Here is a 21,242-nt window from a genome sequence, read left to right on the forward strand (position 1 = left end):
AACATTCTCAAAGTAGGGAAGAAATGTTCTAGACTTACCTCCTTCCTAGGGGCTTGGAAAAAAGTCCTTGTTTTAAGTTTGGTAGGTCCAATTTGTAACCAGGTAGAAAAGTGTCACTACTTAAACAGGGAAGACACATGAAGAGTTTTCTTACTCCTCAGTTCTCTCTGCTGGCATAACCAGTCTGGAATGGTGGAGTCCTGGTGAGTGCAGTCAGATGGGAATCTTCTGGGGCAGTTATGTCAAGCTCAGCAAATCCATCCCAGCAGCAAGCAGCCTGGCTTATATTTTCCTACTATAATGCAACAGATGCTATGTTTAAGTTTTCACTTCTCTCCCAGCTGTTGAATTTTTAAACAAAATCTTACTGAGTTTAAAAATATAACTCAACTAGTCAGGAACTAGTCAATAGTTAGAAAAATTACCCTCACCCCTATTTGGCCCTTACTTTTGAGGCAGCTTTTCCTTTTGCAAGAGTTTAACTTGATGAGTTACTGGATACACCAAGCTTGACAAGATTCTGTGTCTGGCTCGGAATTTCCTTTAAAATAATAACATATAGATAGATGAACACTGGGATACACAGCATCACTCCCTCATTTTGGGCTTTGTTTCCAGCTTGCCATTGGACATTACAGTGACATAAAAACCCCAACCAAACACAAAGTTTGGATTCTCACATTTTAAGGGAGTTTAAGAAATGCCAGTAGATATTTCAGGTTTATAGTAGCTGTGAGTGCTGATAGTATCGTAGGGGGGCGCTGTGCTTACCAAAGCCCTCACAACACTCTTATACAGTGGTAAGAACATACCAGCAATGACCCCCTCCAACTGCCCTGCAGCAGATACAGGGGCTCAGAGATGCCAACTAAGTGAATGTAGTGCAATGTATGTCAGAAGGACAATAAATTTTAATGGATCCAAAAAAGTCTTGATGAGCAGGCAATGCACAAGGATCATATGGGAGCAGGGAGATATTCTTCCTCCAAAGCATGAAGCAGAAAAGTGAATATAATGAAGCGATACATTTAATCTTTTCATTTAACAGGATTAAGAGATCAACTTTTATCTAGATTTACAAATATTACAAAGAGTTTGTGTTTCTTGAACTGTGTCTGAAATGGCAATATTATTTGCAAATTATTTTACATAATTATTATTCCAAATAATTCATAGTCCTAGAAACTGCTACTACTCCTCATATGAAGGGCTACAGAGTACAACAGCTAGTAATTAAGAAACATAAATCTTGATATAATTACAGATTGAATGAAGGCTGATAAATATTTAGATTTGCCATTGGAAGTACTGTTATATTTAGTATCCAGTTCCATCCACAACTGTATTTGTTTTGGTTTTTTAAACAGACTGATTTTCTTCCGTTTTCTTCAGATATGCTGTTATAAATGGTCACAAATAAAAGGCTTGTCTTCCAATTTATTACTGCCCTGTTTTCAACCTCTATCCTCTCCTGTGGTATCAAAAGGAAGAAAGCATGTTCTTTACAATCCTCATTCTATAAACTTCAGTCTGCTATCCCACTATTTTTGCATCTCCTGTGAGTGACTAAACTCATTAGTCATTGAGGCATCACATAATCACATAGGTGGGTGTGGGGGGCATGCTCTGACAAGCAATTTAATTGGGACAGGTCAATAACTAAGGTCAAATAACTAAAATACAATTCAAAAAAAACCAAACGACTTAATACTGTTTTTTAAAAAGTCCCCACAATCTTTTTATATTTTCTGTTATTTTAAAAATCTTACTGTTTGTGGTTCTTCTAAGATAACCTCTAACAAACCTCTTGGAGCTAGCAACTTAATAACATCTTTAGAATTACATACTTTTTAGGAAAACAGTTAATCAGATTTTGGGGTTTTTGGGAATGACATTTCACAAGACTAAAAACCACTGAAGAGTAGCAATTTTAGATTTAGATCTACTGAAATTTAATTGCAACATAAGGCAATGTGAATTAAAAGTGACCTTGAATTGAAAAATGCGTGCTATGACCAGTTTATCAGCAAATATATTTTAAAAAATTAATAGTTGTTGAAGATGGTAGGTATAAAAGGAAAACTAAGGGTAGCAAAAGTCTGTTGTTAACAGAAAATAATAAGTATTACATGCAGTCTTGCTTCAGCCCCAACAGAAAACTGTGACATACAAAAATGTATTTTAACAGAATATAGCCACAAATTAGAATATGGGAAGAACAGTATTTAGTAAAAATGAGAAAGCTGGCTTCAGATAGACAGGATCAGTTCAAAGAAACTAATAAATCCTATTGCAAAGCAAACAGTTTTTAAACCTGTAAATGAGAAGAACCTAGAGTTCAGAAAGTTCAGCAGGAAGGCAGTAAGAATATTAGCTGGAATCTGAAGGAACACAAAAAAATTAGGATAGTTTAAGAAAATCTGGCCAATCAGGAAAGATTAAAAGGCCCAGAAGATTAAAAATAGGCAAACACATTCTTTATAAGACAAGGAAATTAAGCCAGCTTAAATACTGCAAAATCTCAAGAGTCCCAACTCATGTGCAAAGAGTCATGGGAGTCAAAAAAAAGGGAAAACAGCTAATCCAAGTTGTGACTCAGATGTTCTCTAGAACAGCATGGGTGTAACTGACATTGCCACGCGACAGAATGGGTGGATTGGTCACCAGCCAGTCAATATATTTCTAATTCTATAAGGCTGCTTTTGTTAGGGTTGCTTAGACAGGAAAAAGGGGTTTTTCTGTTCCAGTGGTGACCTCAGTTGTTAGCATTAATTTTATCAGAAGAGTTATAGGAAGGTATGTGAAAAAAAGCACTGACAAAAGACCCCCGCACCCCTTGCCAATAACCAGCCCCTGCCGGTGCATGTGCACGTCTTCAAGGGAAGCCCTACAAAAAGCAGAAGCACCAGTGGCAGGACACCTGCCTTGTGAATGCTTCCCTTGCTGCTGGATTGCACTTCCTCAGCCTGTGGAGGGAGTAATTTTGGCCAGTCCAGACTGGCAGAGTGTCTGGTGCATGTCAAACTAAGCCACAGCACAAGAGATGCATCTCTTCCTTTGTGAGAGTTTTCTTTACAAGGCTGTTAGTCTGAATTCCTTCTAAGAGCCTGAACTAGACTAATTTTGGTAGCAGTAAAATTGATGTATTATTTAATTAGGATTTACAGAATCTAGTGTATATTATGGTAGTACTTTCTCAATTATCTTGTTACAAAACAGGAACTGCTCGGATGTGTAAAAATTTCCATACTCATGTAAAATTAGGACTTATTGAAGAACTCTCTAATTGCAGTCAACAGTACACTTCCAAAATGACACCCCATAACAGAGTCTACTGCTGCAGTCTAATTCCATGTTGGACTGCAAACAAGAAATGCAGGTATCCTTCCTCTCTGTACAGCTACATTTTACTTTAAAAAATGGTAGTAGTTGCAGTAACAGAATAAGCAATTAAAGTATAAAGTTAAACCCAAGAGCTTGGGGAGTTGATGTCTTTGATGAAGTCACTGGGCTAATGCCAGTGTTCGGCTCTCCCTGGAAGGAAAACATAAGCCAGGAAACAGTAGTAAGGCTGTGGATGCTGCAGACTAATTATTCAGCTATGACAAACGAAACACAGGAGAGCACTGCTCAAGCCTTGCACTAACTTGCTCTTTCTGTTTTATGACTACATCTTTAGTGTGCACATTCTCTGTTACCCCCAACTCATACAATTAAACTCTGCCACTATTCATGTCTAATTTAAAAAACAAATATCAAAGACAATCAAATTTCTATTCTGGGTCAACACCATGCTGACACAAAGCCAGGAACACACAGTAGCACTGTGCTCTACTACTTATTTGCAGTCAGGAGGGTTCCATCAGCCACGAGCTGCACTGACCTGAATAAAGAAAGCTTCCAGCATATGTGTAGCCTTTGCTGGTTTGCAGTCACTAGCACTATTATACCGTCCAGTTGGGATGCCTGCTTTATGGAACACACACGGATGCTTCCTCATTCCTCAGCTGGCCCATGTGTAAGCTGGTAAAAAGCTACAGGGAGGATTTGCCTCGTACTACATTCACCCTGGTAAAAACCAACATGATGGTTTAAAAAAAAAAGATAAAATAGTCTGGTGGATATACATAAATATTTATTATCAGTTTAACTTCATTTTACTAGAAATCTTTAAACAGTTTTTCTTCTTTTTTTTTTGCCAAAATGTTGCATCTGACACAGTTGCTACTGTCATAGCTTCCCTGCACTGGGAATGCAGAGCTTACACTTAAGATTCCAAAACAATCTATTCAAGATAAAGAGCTTTCAACTTTAGTGCATATGGAACTATTTAAGGATTGGTAAAAAGAACCCCCTTCCCCCTCCCAAATGAAGAGTCTGTTACAAAGAGATTTCATTACCAAAAAGTGAATATACAAATGCTAAAAAAATGCTGGCTTGAAAAAGTGATTTCAGAATTTACTGTACACATTGTAACAATTTATTATATAAGCTGCTTCTACATGCAAGCAGATCTTACATTTGGTGTAAAACATTTATACACATTCTTTACAATTTGTACATATTTAAATGGCTGTATCAAACAACACTGCTCTATGGAATTTTGGAAGCAAACTAAAATGGGAGGAGAAAAAGACAAGGCTTATAAAAGGTGAACAAAACTCGTGACACTAAGAAGCATCTAGACTTAGGCCTAGTCTGGCTTGGTTTGGTTTCAGGTTATTCAGGCAGACCCAGATTTTCCTTCTAGCACAGAAAAGTAACACCAATGCAAAACAGAGTAAGGCAACTATTGAACTGGCAGAATGTACCCGTCACTTAGAATGGCTTATTGGTAAAATGCCTTTTTAGTTGGTTTTTTTTTAAACTAAATTATTTATTTTCTAGGCACATCTTAGTAGAAACTGTGTTTTGGCTTTCCTGCTTGCCTATGGCAAGAAATTAATTACTGTACTTGGTGCCCATTCTGAACACAGTAGTGGTGGCTTTTTTTGGTTTGATTCTGTGAAAAGCCAAGGCCTCAAATGGTATTTCAGTAGTATGGAAGAGGATACTGAGTCACTTGATAAAAGCTGATGATCAAAGAACAGTTTGTGTAATAACTAATGATGTTATTCAGTACTTTTGTCACCTCTGATTTTGCATTAGAAGGCAACAAAAAGTTCACCTGAACCAACAGCACACCATACTACTACACGAAGACCTGAGCTTAGCTGGAATTTGGGGATGTCTACTAGTTGGGGTTAGATGTGGCACTGTCCCCTCTGCTGAAACACTACAAACTGTCAGAGGGGAAGCTGGCCCTGTACAGCACTGAGAAACACCAGTGCCTTATGGCATAACATTGGGGGTGTCAAAGTGCTGGTATGGAAAACTGTTTTTCACACTTTCCTGAATGGCTCGTTCCTTGTTTGTACTTTGTCTTCTTACACAGTGCATAGTGAAAAAGTGAGCCTGACATAAGCTCTGAGGTGGTGTGCCACAAGAACAAGATTTAGTTAGAAGGAAAAAGAAGAGAGGGAAGAATGATTTATATTTACCAGAAGTCATACTGGGAGCAGGATGCCATGGCTGCATATGGGAAGCAAAACTTAAGAACAAAGCATTCATTCAGGAGATATCACAAACATGTGCCAGGAACATATATGAATATAATTCCTCCTGGTTACTGAATTGCTGGAGAGCTCAACTGAATATAATGAGTATTAGGTAATTTTCTTAAGTTTGTCTGTTTTCCCATTAAAAAAAAAACTACAAATGTGTAACTCTGGTGTTGATGCAGAGTTTTTGGAATAACATCTGATAGACAAGTCTTCGTGAAGTCCATGGCAACATATCGGTTTGATAATTTAGATCCCTATAAGTGACAGCATTACCCACCTGTTTTTATTTAAATAATGATATAAATGGGAGAGCTTTCAAGACAGGAGAGCCTTACTGTATGATTTAGGCTGATAAAGTAAAATTTGAAATAATACTTTTTAACAACTGATTCTTGTTGGTTTGGGGTTTTGTAGGATTTTTTTTTTTGCAAAGGCTAACAAGTTTTTATTAGCATTGCCCCCACATCAGAAAAGCACTTTGGAGTTGTTCTGTATTGTTGAATACTCCTTACTCTCTACATCACAGGAAAGCGGCTGAGTGCCTGCCTCAGCTTCTGTGCAATCTGAAACAAAGAAACAGAAGATATTTAATACGTAGTTGCTTTACACTGTGCAGGAATATGATTGCAGGCTAAGAAATTAGGTGTTCCCTCATGTGATGAAAAACTGCAGGCATTACTGCAGGTTTTGTGTATGCAGGACTCTCAAAACATTCCATTACATACACTTTCTGCCTTGTTAATTTGGTACTTTCACTTCTCCAGTTGTGTTGGAGAAAGCATTGTAGGCAGGGCTGTTACTCTGCCTGTCTAGCACTGCACTGCACCGCACCAGAGAGCTACAGGAACACAGCCAGATTTTCCAGGAAACCCACTTCCCTGCTGAAGCAAGGCTGAAACATCAAAACAGAGCTCCTGTGCACTCCCCACAGTTCTCATGGTAGCCATGACCCCACACATGAACATATACTGAGGGAGAGAGCATTGGTAGAAGAAAACTGGTGAGGCTGCAACCAGGATTGAAATAGACTGGACAAGAGGCTGAATGATGGTAAGGGGCAACCTAAGCCTAACCCCACCAGATGTTTCAAGGAAAGTAAGCAAAGTGACCTGATGGGGGACCTACAGTTGTCACCCACTGAAGATACCTTTGAAGTCCACTGGCAACTTTTATGGCTGTGAAGGGGCACCAGTTACTCATGAGACTCCTTTTAGTGATAGAAGTCAGGCTGCAGCACATTCAAACTCAAATGTTTTATCAGCATATCACATTAGAAAGCTTGTTCTTGGTTTATTTTTTAAAAATCACAAAGGATACATGCATTAGAACACTGTCAAATGAGAACTACAGTGGTAAGAGAGTGCTCAGATTGAAAATATTTAATGTCACCTAAAACTTTCCTGTCCCTCCTGCTCCACACTTGTCTATATCAGGCTTTAAATCACAAAAGCTTCCCTTCTCACTGTCATCCTATGGGAGGAAAGTTTTGTTGAAATGTTTTATTGTTCTGTTCAGTGCAGCAGAAGGCCTGTAAGCAGGCCTTGCTTACTACACATCAGAGAACAAAAATTCTTTGTAACCCTAGTACTGGCATTGGGGGGAAGAAAAAAGTCAAGCTATCAACAATGTGGTTTCTGAACAGTGGTTCTTAGTTCTCCTGGGTTAATTGTAACAATCATGTACATAAGACAGTATCTATAGGAAAATATTTTAACTCATTCTTTCAGTTCTCGGGTTTTTTTACAATGCCTTTTACAATTTTTTGTACAATTCTTCAAATATGTGCTCTGTGGGAGCATGGATTAAAGGCTGCATTTCCTATAAAGCAGCAGCACAGTACATGCCAGGCCAGCAGTGCTGAAGCCCTGTCCTTACCGTTTCGTAGAACTGCGCCTGCTGCTCCAGATAGAGACGAATGACGCTGTTGTAGTCATAGATCCGGTTACTGTGGAAGTGATTCATCTCAGCTGCAAGCACACCCAGGAGACAAATTATTTAACAGAAGCATTTATAATTAGGAACAGTTTCACTCAGTTCAAGTTAGTTACTCTGCAGCAAGCTCAGTGTCCAGCCCTGCCAGCAGGGGAGGACTGTTCTCATGCTTCCACAACCTGTTCTGCTTGCAGCACTCAAGTTGTAGTGGAATTGTTTGTCAGATGGTAGGGGGTCAATTACACACCAACCTGAGTGCTTCCTGGACAAAGCCAGACTCTTGTATTACAATACTCAGGTGTACAAAGATTCAATAAAAAATACAAGCAGGACTTCCTTCTAACTGTTCCTTCCTGAAGGCTTTCCAACAAAATTTTGGCTTGGACATTCAGATTTCCAAGGGTATAGATATCAAATTGTAAGCCAACAGCTTACAGTAAATACTTAACTCAACAAAAAAGATACTACCAGTAGTGTGTGACTCCTTCTAGACTTATGCTGTTTCAATAGATACCTGAGAAACAGCATTACTGAATCTGTAACACCTTTCATCAATTTCTACATCTCAGATCACAGCTTATGGCTGAAAGAAGTTTTAAAATATATTTTGGGATATCAATGGAAGGAGAAGAAATATGCTACATTGTAAAAGTCATCCTAGAGGTCTCTTCCACAATCATCACACATAAAACACAATCCTCTTGCGTCACTGTGACTAAGAGGAAGGAGATGAGGAGTTTTCTTAGGAGATGAGGTTGTTTTTAAAATCAATTTTGTGTGCTGCTCTGACTTCATCACGTAATATATCGAGTACTCTTGGCTTTAAATCATCTAAAAATGATGCAACCCCCTCAGTAATGAGTAATCTCATTGAAGTCAGTAACAGGATACACTTAATGGCTTGATATCCTGCAGGATTGAGCCCTGACTACTCACATCCCCAGTTTTTCTAGTGCAGTGTGCTGCACCTTATATTTACAACACCTCTAACCTAAAGAGGAAAAAGATCATTCAAAAAACATCCAGGAAATAAAGATCTTATCCAAAAGAACATGAATCTCAGGTGGGAGATGAATTATGTCTGACTAAACTAAAAGTCAGAAAAACACTTCTGCTAATGATGACCTGCTTCTTGCACCAGAGTACATGCTTTTAATTTGAGACATTACTTTCAAATCAAAGAATCAGCCTGGGGAAGTTGTTTTGGGGTTTTTTAATTGCATTTTCAAAATATGTGTCTTTTGCAATAGCAATGTGATATAAAAAAAAAAAAGGGAGAGACAAAATAACTACAATTTAGAAAAATCTAAGCAGGTCACAAAAAACGCCCCCACAAATAACCCATGCCCTGGTTTTATTCCTGGTTGCAAAAGATTTTCTTTCAAAGTATGCTGCTTAACAGAAGTCTTTCAGAGGTCTACAATACTGCCATTTAGCTCAAAATTTGGTTTACCTTGTAGTGCATAAGCCATGGTGCTCACACGTTTCACCATGTTCTGTTTGTCTTGCGGTGTTATTTTACTGGTTGCAACTAACTTGTCACTTTCCTTCACTCGTTCTATTGCTCCCTGGAGAAACCAAATGCAGAAAGGTTCAAAGAGTAGTCAACTTACGGGTGTTCATAGTAATCTAAAATGCCACTAGCTACATTTTGAGTTTGCATTCAGTACACACGTACACAAAATGATCGATTCTGCCTTCTCACATTTTCATCCAAAGTTTGTTATTTCACTTTATTGATCCCAAGAGTCCTTGCAAAAAGTGACTTCCAGCATAGGCATGATCAGACTCATCAGCAAATTGAGTTTGGTACAGGCAGTAATGCACAAGAATATATACAAAAAGGACAAATGGACCAAGTTTCAAATTACAGATTACCAAGGTAACTGACATCCAAAAGCTTGTAGAACCATCTTCGCACATTTTACAAGAGAAGGCAACATAACACTGTTTTTCAAGAGACTACAACTCAATGCAATGTATAGCCATTGATTCAGGAAAATTCTCGAGTCACAAAAACATATGCCTCCCCTACACAATGTATTTGTGTCAAACAACATGCAAGAGAATCTATTTACATATCTCTTGGCAGTAGGTTTATGTTTCAAGTTTTAAAAACATTTCTTCTCCTTTTATGGTATTTCCCCCCAATGATTCTGTGGGATGAAGGACTGCAAACGTCCTGAAAAAAGAATACATTTATCTGATATGCTTTTCTTTGTTGCTCTTAGAAGTATATTCTTATGTTCTTGTTCTATACATTTAACACTTCAAGTGATCAAGAAAAACCCCCAACCTCACATATTTGTGCACTTGTTTTAATACTTCACAATATTTAGTTTCCTTAAATATATTGCAGCAGACCATAAGGAAAACTCTAAAACAAAACAGAGTATCCAAAACTGTACACCGTGGCTTTTGTATTACAGAGAACAAAATGGTTGGGTTTTGTTGCTGGTATTTTGTTTGGTTTTTTTCCCCCCAGAAATGTTAGAGCTTAGCTCTGATCTCTGGGTTTTGATATTAAAGAAACTTCAATGCAGTGCATGATTATTTATCACATATCACCAAGCCAGCCACACAAGTGTACACAAGTTTTCCTACAATACTCATATGGTTTTATTATCAACTATCACATAAGGCTCAAATATTACAAATTTACACTACTGCTATTCATCCCACTGGGACATGAAGTCAACTTGAAGAAAATCATGCTCTATTATGGCAGAAAGTCATGATATTATTGAGAGAAATTCTAGTTTTCCTTCCCTCTAAGTACTTCTTATTTTAAAAATCAACACGCCAGTTTCACAGAAACTTCCAGTGTTTCAGCAGCAGGGGCCAGGCTGCTGCACAAATGCAAGGTACCATACCACCCCTTTTGCTTGTGTCCCCACTGCCCAGCCCTTAAAAAGAAAGGCTCATCACATACCTTATGAGCTGCTATGATGTCAGGGAAGCAACCAAGAAATCCCTTATATTCATGATTTGTTTCCATCAAAAAGTGAAGATCTTTCTTTGGCTAATAAACAAAGCATACATGTAAGTAAAAGTATCTGTGGCAAATTAACATCATAGAAAGGAAACTATGATGCCAAGAGAGGGCAAAGGGGAAAAAAGGGAATGAAACAATCAAGAAAAACCAAACCAAAATATTAATTGTTTATGCAAGTTTTTAATATATGAAAAAGGTTTTTTAAAAAAGATAAGCTTTTTAGAGTAAGGCACTGAGCATAATTGTGCAGATGCCTCTGTTCTTTCAACACTAGCTCATGAAGTGATGGGGTTTTGCCTTTTCACCCAAGAAGAGTTTCCAGTGCAGTCTCTCATTACATATACAAATATGTACATGCACAGGTGCTTCTCCTTAGGTGTCAAAGTGGAAAGGTGTCTTAAGAAATTTCAGACTCAGCCTTGAGACAAAGAGGATCTGCATTTTGGAGACTTTAAGCATAACATGCTAAACATCAATGTATGTCTTGAATACCAATCAAGGTTTATTTAAGCCAGATTTTTACTGAAGCAGGCAACTGCATGTAAAGGCAATGGAGCAGGTTCCGTACACAGGTATGGAGCAACAGCAAAATCTGGATCCTGTAGACATTTGGGGAATGCAGAGGGAAGGCAGAAACTCTGTCCTTGATTAAATACCATTCTTTTGTATCAGTAATGAAAACAGTTCACAGACAACAAAAAATGAACACATTTAAAGACCAAACAATCATTTTAGTATTTAAGAAACCAGAATGTGGGCTTTCTGACCAACAGAAATGCCCTCTCATCACATTCCCCCTGACCTGACACAGAGTAGAAAAGAAGATGATAATGCATTTAAAAGTGTTAATAGCGATTTAATTGGTCTATAGCACTAGCAGCTATGTTTTAATCAAAGAGGAAAAAAGAAAAGTCAGAAGAAATCTAAACAGGTGATATGTTTGTACACAATATGCCATTGCATTGTAATACTCCTACCTGATCTGCTACAAGACTGGCAATTTCTTCATAAGTTTTTCCTGCTTCTGTTATTGCTCCGTTGAGATCAGATTCTCCTAGAAGTAAACATCAGTGTTCAAATTACAGTAGGTCAGTTACAACAAGAAACTTGCCTTGATTCAAGGCAAATTTATAAAATAGCCTATTTACAATAATAAATGGCTAGCCATCCTTTTATAACCAGCAGAAATAAAGAATTTTTGAAAACATTAAAGGAGGAAAACTAACGATCTTGTAGAAAATTAACGTTCTACCACAGTACTAGCACTACTTACTTCCACATTTAATTATTTTATGCAGTTTAAATACACAGGTATTCCTCCACATGGGGCAACAGGAGGTCTACCAGGATGGAAAGGATGGAAGAATGAGGAGGGTTCCAAAAGATGGACTGACAAAGCTGATGTGCTACTACCCCTGAGCTCTCTGACAGTCCTGGACCATAACTGTTCAACGGTCAGAGAAGCAAAAGGAGGCTCAAGTAACTTTTTTCCTGGACAACAAGACTTCTGATCTTTTAGGGAACTCTTAGACAATATTTTCAAGCTCTCTAAAAATCACTGGTTTTCAGAGTGAGTTTCTAACTTTCATCTTCATATGAAACAGATCAAAGGACCCTACAATCTATGCTTAACAATACAAACATCACCATAAATCCTAAGCTAGACAACAGCACAAGCACTCATAACATTGTATTACTAACAGGACAGGCTACGTGGGACAAAGATGGAAACAAGCCTTACATTCTTGTATGTTTCATGCAACTTCACCTTCCCATCCATGTTAGCTTGTCCAAAGCACGTAGTCAACAGTACAGAAAGCAAATTGAGGTAAAGAGTAGAAAGGCGAAGGTATAGTTTGCAGACATCAAACTTCAGTTTAAGAAAAAAAGTTTTCTTATACTTTCAGACATGACTTGATATTAGGCAGTGGTTAGTCTTTTATGAACTTTTTGATTTTATTCTACAGATATTAATCAGTGACTTAATTGAAAAATATAGATTTCATTAATGAATAATCTGAGCATTAAAGTATCTTGTTTTACTACAACATATGGTCTAATCTGCATTTTAGCATCTCCTTAAGGAAACAAGGTAATGACTGAATGTTGCTTCAGTTCTATCAATCGATTCCTACTTTCCATTAGATTGTTTTCATAAAGTCAAAAAGCTGTGAGGCAAAGTGACCAATCCTAAGAACTAATCAGTCCAGTAACACAAACACTGCTAAACAAATAATTATTTTTCTCCTATTTGGGCCTGTTAGGATAAAATTAAAAAAAGCCACCAAGACTAATTCCCATTGTGAGACTCAAGAGGTACACAATTCATTACATATCTTCACCTTTTTGTAAAACAATAAAAAAAATTGGAAGGTGATTAATTTTATTATTTCAGGCTTAAGGCTTAAGTATTTTCAGTATTTCAGAATTCTTTTGTGTGCTCAGAAGTAACGTTGAAGTAAGTGCTGCTTAGGCAACTGACTCCTAGATTTTGGGATAAAACAAGGTGTGGCTTCAGAGTTAGAAGCCACATTAGTCTAGATGTTTGCTGTTCATTTTATAATGCCATGAAATATGGTAACTTTCCATATCTGACAAAAAAAAAAAAAAAAAAAGAGGAAGAGTATGTATGTATATTTAAGTTGAACAACAAAATCCTCCCCTTTTGTACTCACTCAAGGAACCTTCATAGATCAGAGCTTCAAAGGATCCAGACAAACCCTCCCAAAAGCAATCATCTTTAATTTTTAGCATTCTCAGCTTCTGAACCAATGCAAATCTGGGAATTGCCTTCTTAACTCAGTCTGTGAAAGCTGAGTTGGGTCCCAGTGCAAGGATACATGAGGATGTCAGGGGTCCATTAATCAGTGGAGTAGCAGAAAGCCCCACATGTTGCTAACATTTATAACAAAATTATGTTTAGTGTTGAGTAAATATATCCCCAGAAGAAACACAGGGGGCCTAAAAGCATTGGCTCAAGGTAGCTGTAAAAACAGCATTACAATGGAATTAATATTCCACAGATATTTCAACCCAACCACATGAAGGAACAGGTATTTTCATTGATTTACAGTCTTCATACTGTCACAAGGAGATTAAGAAAGACGTAAAACTATGAGGAGCCTTTTGGAGATGTTTCATAGAACATCTCTTAGCAGTTCAAGTGCTTGGTAAATGCCAGTGATAATCATTTCAGAAGGAATACACCAGACACATTGGAGGAACTAATACTCCAAGTCTTGACTGGGACAGACAATTTTTTCTGTCAAGAAGTATTTTTGTTTTCTTTTCTTTCAAAGTACATTTTAATATAATTCAGTAGGAAAAATCACAAAATTTGATTCACTAGCAGCAAATGCAGCAAAGCTTTTCTTGATAAGTATACCTCAACCTGATAAGTTCAGCACATAAGCAGCTTGTAAAGCAGGATTTGCCTGTTGCTAGCTGACAGCATAGTGAAACTTGTGTGTAACTGCCTAACAGAATTCCTGAGGGGTGAGGTAGGATTAGGAGAGTTTACTATGGTTGAATGGCATACCAGTCATTCACATTTTCTTAATATAGGAGAAAGACTCCTCCAGATTTGGTGCCGCAAAAGAGAAGCCATGCTATTTAAGGCTGTGTTAACTTTACAGTATCCTGTGACACAGTAGCATAGGCAACACATTGCCAGGCTGCAGGACACTTCCAGGCATGTTCTGGTACTGTCCAATATGCATTTTTGGACCTGGATCATGCTTGCAAAGTGCACATTCTTGGAACCAACTGGGCAGTACATAAGCCCGTAGCCAAATCAGAACCTCTCAGTGTGTCCTTAAGAGTTTTAAAGGTACCCTTGCCTCTGCAAATACTGGGGACAGATCCCTAACACACTGGGGCTGACAATAAATAGATAAGGCTCATTCTGTGGCACGAGAAAAAGAGCTAGAGTCAGATTAACAAGTGTATCTTGGCTGGTGCAATCTTGAATATTTTAGGCTGGAAATTAGAAGAGAAGGCAGAAGACATCACTACACATGAAGCTTTGCAGAGCAAGGCATCACTGATGAAAGTGGTACAGGCAATAGATACATCTCATCCTGACTATGCAAATGAACAACTAACAGTAAATGCAGTATGTCAGAAGTCAGCTACCAGTATCTAGAAATGTTTCTGTCATCAATTCTGTCATTGCAATCATCAGTGGCCTATATGCTTAAACTTTCAGAACACTAGTATTACAAGAAATCTAAAAAACCAACCCAACCAAATGAAAAAAAAGCAAAGGATGAAGAGATTCAGCTCCCAACAGAAACTGAATTGCGTGTCCTTAAGCATGGCTGAATGAGCCATTCCTCTTTACTGACAGTCCAGAAAAATCATACAGAATACTCAGCTTAGCTACTATTTCTTCATTGGAAGCAATGTTCCCTCTTTTATATACTGACACCTGGAAAGCTGTGCCCTATCAGTTTAAATCCATGTGCTTACATCTCTTGCAGACTCTGCTTAATCCATAGACCCAGACCTGATGGAATGATCAGGTGAATCCATATATGAGCAGCAGGCAGGACAGAGTGAGAGAAGCAGTGACAAAGCCATTTAAAGCCACATCTACATCTTACTTGCTCTCTCTTCTTGGGAACTCAAATTAAAAAGCAAAGAATCCCATATATTATTAATTTGGAAACAATACAAGGGTACAAGTTATTGAAAAAAGCAAAAAATGGAATCAAGGCAAAGGCATCCATAGGAAGGGTACTTTTCTCAACAAGATACAGGTGCAACCAGCTATGACTGGACAAAAAGCAAAGACAGACATGCTTGCCTTGTTCCCAAACTATCGTGGGATCAATTTTTTCATACTAATCAAAGACGCTGGAAATCAAATCAAAGCTTTCTTTTCTAAGGCTGATCTGCAATTTTGTATCCTAGCTTTATGACATACAGTTTTCCCTTTACCCTGCAAAAGAATGTGCTAGAACGCATGCAATTTTCAGTTCTCTCTCAAGACTTCTTGCTACGGATTTTATCCAGGCAGGATTTACAGTTTTCTAACCCATGCTAAGAATACATAACCATGCAAATCCCCTATTTCATTCTCACATCCAAAAGTGACTTTGAAGCAATATGCTATGTTCAATTCTAACTAAGCAGTCATCCTGTTGCAGTACAGGACACAGATGAGAAAAAGCTATTGGCACAATGCCTGTTTCCAATACTTCCAGCAGCAGAGAATAATCTGTGTTTCAGGTGGTTGCATTTTAGTACATCATTTATGGGGCAAAATGCTTTAAGATTATAAAGCAAGATATAGATGAGTAAGTACTGGTCAACTAAAATTTCTAAGATTGTTTCTAAGGAAACATTTCAGGAAGCTTCTATGCTATAGCATTTAAGATTTTAGAACACAGTAATTTTGCTATCAAGTATAAAAAGAAAAAAAACCAAAACCTCAAACACCTTTGAAAGGAGAATCTCAGGGAAAACTGACTCAACAGGCATCCTCTACCTATGAGGAAATATTTTCCAGTTGTCTGGAAAACATCAGTAGAGCTTAACATATTTTAAATTTGGTCTAAAGATGACATTTTAGGAAAACTTTGAGCAATTGATGCCCTTCTTTTCCCTCCCTCATAGCTAAGAGGACAGGTTCTTTTTTAGGGCTCTTGAAGGAGAAGCAAAGATGAAGGACAAGAAAAGGCTGCAATAGCCAACCCTACAGAAAAGGCTACAGCAGCCAGCCCACATAATGGATAATAAAACATTGTAGTGTCTTCCATCTATGTGTGGAGTTGTATCATGAAGTCACACAAGTTCTGTGACAGCTGTTTTCATTTTTCTCTCCTTTCCCTTGATATCACAAAAATGCTCCAGCATGTTTGGTCAGTTAGGTCAGTGACCAGATTAATAAATCAGAGATCAAACTAAACTCTTCCACCACCACCAACCCACCACAAGATTATGCAGTGAGAGAAGACAAGATTGCAGACTAGAACATAAAAACCCCATAACATACACAAAGGAAAGGTTTTAGAATTTTGTCCAGAACCCTGTTTGACATCTATAACTCAGAGGAAAGCATTAAGATCTTCAGAAAAAGAAATGTAACATGATGTAATTAAATACCTCTTTTTAAGCAAAGTACAAATGAAGCTATAGAAGTACCTTGGTATCCACTAGTGCTGAAGACCAGTGCCAGGCTCTGCAATGCTTTTCCTATCTTCTGGTATTCCTTGGGTAGTGCTGAAAGCGGGAAAAGGAGGAAGAAAAGAGGGGGAAAAAAAGCAAAAAACCATCATGGGTAAGTGAGACTAAATCTGCAGCATTTCCAAAACTTGATGAAGCAGATGTCAAAACCAACTATGTTTTACATTTTCTCTAGCGACACATTTACAATCCTATTCTTTACCCCCTCCCCTGCTACACATGCTCCAAAACTGGATAAAGCAATTGCAATCTGGATTCTTGAAAGGTACAAACAGTTGGGGAAACAGGGAAACAGTGTGTGAATGCTATTTAAAAAAAATGAAATCTCATTGCATTTCTAGCTCAATCCTTCCATGCATACAGTGAGATTTTTTTCCCCCTCCCCCTCATGGGGGAAGAAGAGGGGGAAGTGCTCCAGTGTGATATCAAGAATAACTCTCATTAATATTTTAAGAGAGGAGATTGTTATATGGACCCATAATACGTAAACTCTCCACAAATAATGAATTTTATATTTAAAGGCACTAAAACCAAGATTATCTAGATATAAAAATTATGAAAGTATCTGAATAATAAAATTGTTTTTTACAATTTATTTATTGAATATGCATGCATAAATTACTCCATCACAATTACATCAATCAGCTGTGATTTATGAGTGCATTCATTATTAACACTTTGAACAACACCACTCCAGAGGCCTAAAAAGCAATCTGAAAAGCAAAAGCAATTTTTATATGCTGCCTATGCTAGCAGAAAAAAAACCCAAGTAGGTATGGGTTTTATCAAATATTTGTATTCAGGGGGTACGCAGCTCAGGCAATATAGAAGGTTTTTAGCTGTTCTAGCATCCCACAGTATCTGATTTTTACAGAAGAACACCTTTGTGTAGTATAAAAATCTACCACAAACCCCTCGAATCAACCTCCCACCCCAACTGCCTCATTTTATCGATTCTCTTTGATCAAGCTCTTCTCCAGAAGTCAGACTGTTTATGATAACTGGTCTGTCTTACACTATGAGAACAATTTAGAGCACTAGAGTTCTGTTATCAGCCATTACACTGATACTGAATCTCCAGTGGAAACTTAAGTGAAGAATCCTTGGTTTATTTTCACATGTATTTAAGAAGTTTCCACTGTCAGTGATTTTAAATCTCACTGAATGGAAGGCATGTAAGTATTGCTCAGGAAATGCCAATAATACTTCCGATTAACAGTCAAGTCTAGAGCTGACAGGGAACTTAAACATGGGAACTAAAAAAAAAGAGACTACTAAAATTTTGTATGTTCCAGTTTACCAGTCTTTTTTTTTTTTTTATTCAGTATGAATGTCTGGAAAATTAAAAGTTTAAAAAAACCCTTAAAATGTTAAGATTTAAAAAAACACAATCACAACTGTATTGCTGCATGTATGCTAACTAATTAATAGTTGTAAGTATTAGAAGAGTCATTTGGTATCTAAAGCACTAGTGTTGTAAGTTCAGGAAGACTTTGGCAGTTAAAAAAATACTGAATTTCTAGTGTAAGCACTAGTCAGAGCCAGCCCTTGGTTTGATCATTGCTTCTGTACCTGGAAAGCAATGCTGTTTTTCTAGTCTCATCTGAGGAACCTTATTCCTTCCCCTGTTCTCCACTTTCCCCTCAGTATAATTTGCTAGTGAAGCAAGATCTGTACTATGTTAGAGCTCTGTCATGTGTTAGACTATTTTTGTCCAGCAGGAGGGTCAGTGGTGTGTAGAAGGAAACCCTTTCTTCAAAGTTGAGAAATGTAAATAATTTAAAGTTAACATCCTATAGATACTAAAGTCTAATGTAATTACTCCCGTGAGAGATGGAACTTCTACACTTCCCATCCTCTCTGGTCAGCCCCAAATATTTAGCTGTAGTGTTTGATTAGTAAGAGGCAAAAACATAACTCAGGAAATATACTTTAAGTTCTGGGGACAATGTTTTGGGGTTTTTTGTGGGAGTTTAAAGGAGTATAAAAAAATTAGGGTGATTCAAGGAGATTTATGTGATAGGTCTTTGTTTGCCAGACACTACAGCCTGCCCTGAAGTGTTTCTTATTATGATCCTCAGCTGTAGTACCTGCTTCCTTTCAATAGCTGCCTTGTGGTGGCCACAAACACTGAACACTGCTGTGGACTAGGAAATTAGAGCCCAGGCAGAGTCATAGGGACTTGGTGTGAAGTTCTGCAACCCTAAATATCTGTGGGAAGGAAGAGACAAGATAGGAAAAAAAAAGAATTGGGCTAAAGATTAAGTTAGAATCAAGTTGGTTTTTCTTTTCTTTTTCTCTTAAACTCATTTCATCTTTAAATCACTCCTCCTAGCATGCAAGGATCCTAAATAAGGGGTTAATAAGATGCAATTATTTGAAAGTATGATTTCATCAAATAAACAGGTCTATTTTGCCCATGTCACTAAAATTCAAATAAATGACCAATATATGAGAACAGGTCCACAAGGGCATTAGCTGCATTACCAGAATTATTTACCTTTAAGTATTTTTAAACCTATGGGCAGGGAACAGATATTTCTGAGATAAAGAAAAAAAAAACCCACACAACCCAACAAAAAGCCCCACATCAAACATATTAACAAAAAACTTGCACAATTTATACTCTTAGACTGAAAATAGCCAGAATGCTGTACAACTCCCGTGATAACTTAAGAGTTTCTTTAAAGATGTGTCTTGAATTATACACATTAAAAAAAAAGAGAGAAAAGCACCACAGAAATGAGTGGTGAGTTCAGAAGGACACTTACGCCCTGTACACCTCTTCCAGTGCTCTTGTCCCACTGTCAGCAGCTCTTTAACTCCATCATCCATTGCTTTGGTGAACCTACCCACTGCATCACATTTCTGTTCTCTGTGGCATTTTGAGAAAGCAAAAACAAAAAATAGTTTAATACATGCATAATGCTAACTTTAAACACAATACTGAAATGTTAAGCAATGTCAACTCTGTCTCAAAAAATATCAGAGACATAAACCAGTTCCTTGAAATTTCTGCCATTTCACTGAATTCAGAATTCTTCTCTTTAAATATGGACATTATTTGTTCCATCTTTCCTCCTCTGTTAGACTCATAGACAGGTGGCACTGGATTAGCACTCTTATTACAATGTAATAGAAGCAGTGAAATTCATACAACAATGAAAAAATAAAAAGAAAATAACTGTATCAGATATTTTGATGGAAGTCTAACATAGGTGAATGGAAAGTAACATGGCAACTCTCCTAGGGAGATATATATGCATACTTTCATATTATATTGTCAATATCATTGTGCTGAGTTGCATTATAGGGAGCAAAAACCCAGAATTCTGAATTAGTATGTGCCTTTGTACTCCTCTTTAAGCATGTTTGCATGCAGCTATCAGAGCTTTCCATTATCACAGCACTGCATACACAGCAGTGATTTGTGAACTCTACAGAAGAAAACTAAACATGTATTTTATAATTTATTTAAACTGCATCCCATCTTTCACATGCTCTCAGCCAAAGCCTGCATGAGACAGCTGTAACAGCAAGGGGACACCGAGTGACTCCCCAGAGCCAGGGCAGCAGCTCCAGCTGTGGCCCAAGAACCCAGAGGTTCCCACCTCCCCAGCAGCACTTCCTTCCTCAGCTGGAAACCATACACACACAGTTACGTGCACAAAACCAGCACCTGGGCTTTCTAAGAGGCTCTTGCTTTACTCCCCTTACCTCAGGGACAAAACATCCTTTAATTTTCTAAACTTCATACTTTGTGGTCTCAAGATCACTGAAAATGCTCATGAACCTGTGCAGGACTCTCAAAATAGTAGCAAAATTGTTCAGTAAAGAACATCTTCACACTGAAGAACCTACCAGTTATTGAACAAGCTGGTTTGCCCACTTTGTAAGTGGAGTAATGGCTTTCAAGATTCACACACTTTTAACAGCATTCCCACGCACTAGAACACGTGGACATCTGAGATTTTACAGCCAGTCCTGTAACTGCTTGGAAACAGGTCCCCCAGCACTACTCCAGGCTGCCAGCCCCTGGTGAGCATTCTCCTCAGGCTGGTGTGCCCTCCCTGCTTGGGCACTAACTGTTTAGCTCACCACATGCTGGGCACTCTCTGCCAGGGATGTGTATGTATCTCACATTCCCTCTCCTGCACCCACAAAGTCCTCCCTCTCATTCACCCACTGGCATATACAGAAACCACATCACTAAAGCAAAGTAGTCAATGTTGAAATCCCCATGGTTGAAGTGTAAGTGACCTAAAAATGTGCATATTTTTCTGCTGGTACAAAACTGCTATCACACAGCCATTGTATCCACTCAATATGCACTGCATCCCTTGCATAAAGCCTGTATTGGGTGCAGATACACTACTGCTTTGCTACTAAAAACACTTCTGTCCAGCTCATCCACACACACAAAACATTAGCCAGGCTTCTGTGTTCCAGAACAGTAAGAAAAGCATGTCATACATGCTACATCTTCTAAGAGAAAAATTATTAAGTCTAAAGGAGTGAAATAA

General features: G+C 37.9%; 1 protein-coding gene across 2 annotated transcripts in view; it reads right to left on the reverse strand.

The window, feature by feature from the left end:
* Positions 1-4,115: 4,115 nt before the first annotated feature.
* The window catches only part of SNX9 (sorting nexin 9), a 61,412-nt gene continuing 44,285 nt past the window's right edge, over positions 4,116-21,242 (reverse strand). For both annotated transcript variants that reach the window (XM_058021496.1, XM_058021495.1), the window contains exons 12-18: positions 19,491-19,594; positions 16,678-16,755; positions 11,508-11,584; positions 10,468-10,557; positions 8,989-9,103; positions 7,479-7,570; positions 4,116-6,166 (exon numbers count right to left, since the gene is read on the reverse strand). In XM_058021496.1, coding sequence (XP_057877479.1) covers positions 6,119-6,166; positions 7,479-7,570; positions 8,989-9,103; positions 10,468-10,557; positions 11,508-11,584; positions 16,678-16,755; positions 19,491-19,594 — 604 coding nt within the window. In that variant the 3' untranslated portion in view covers positions 4,116-6,118. The remainder of the gene's footprint in view (positions 6,167-7,478; positions 7,571-8,988; positions 9,104-10,467; positions 10,558-11,507; positions 11,585-16,677; positions 16,756-19,490; positions 19,595-21,242) is intronic.

Source organism: Melospiza georgiana, chromosome 3 (assembly GCF_028018845.1).
Source record: "Melospiza georgiana isolate bMelGeo1 chromosome 3, bMelGeo1.pri, whole genome shotgun sequence".
Classification (NCBI taxonomy): Eukaryota; Metazoa; Chordata; class Aves; order Passeriformes; family Passerellidae; genus Melospiza; species Melospiza georgiana.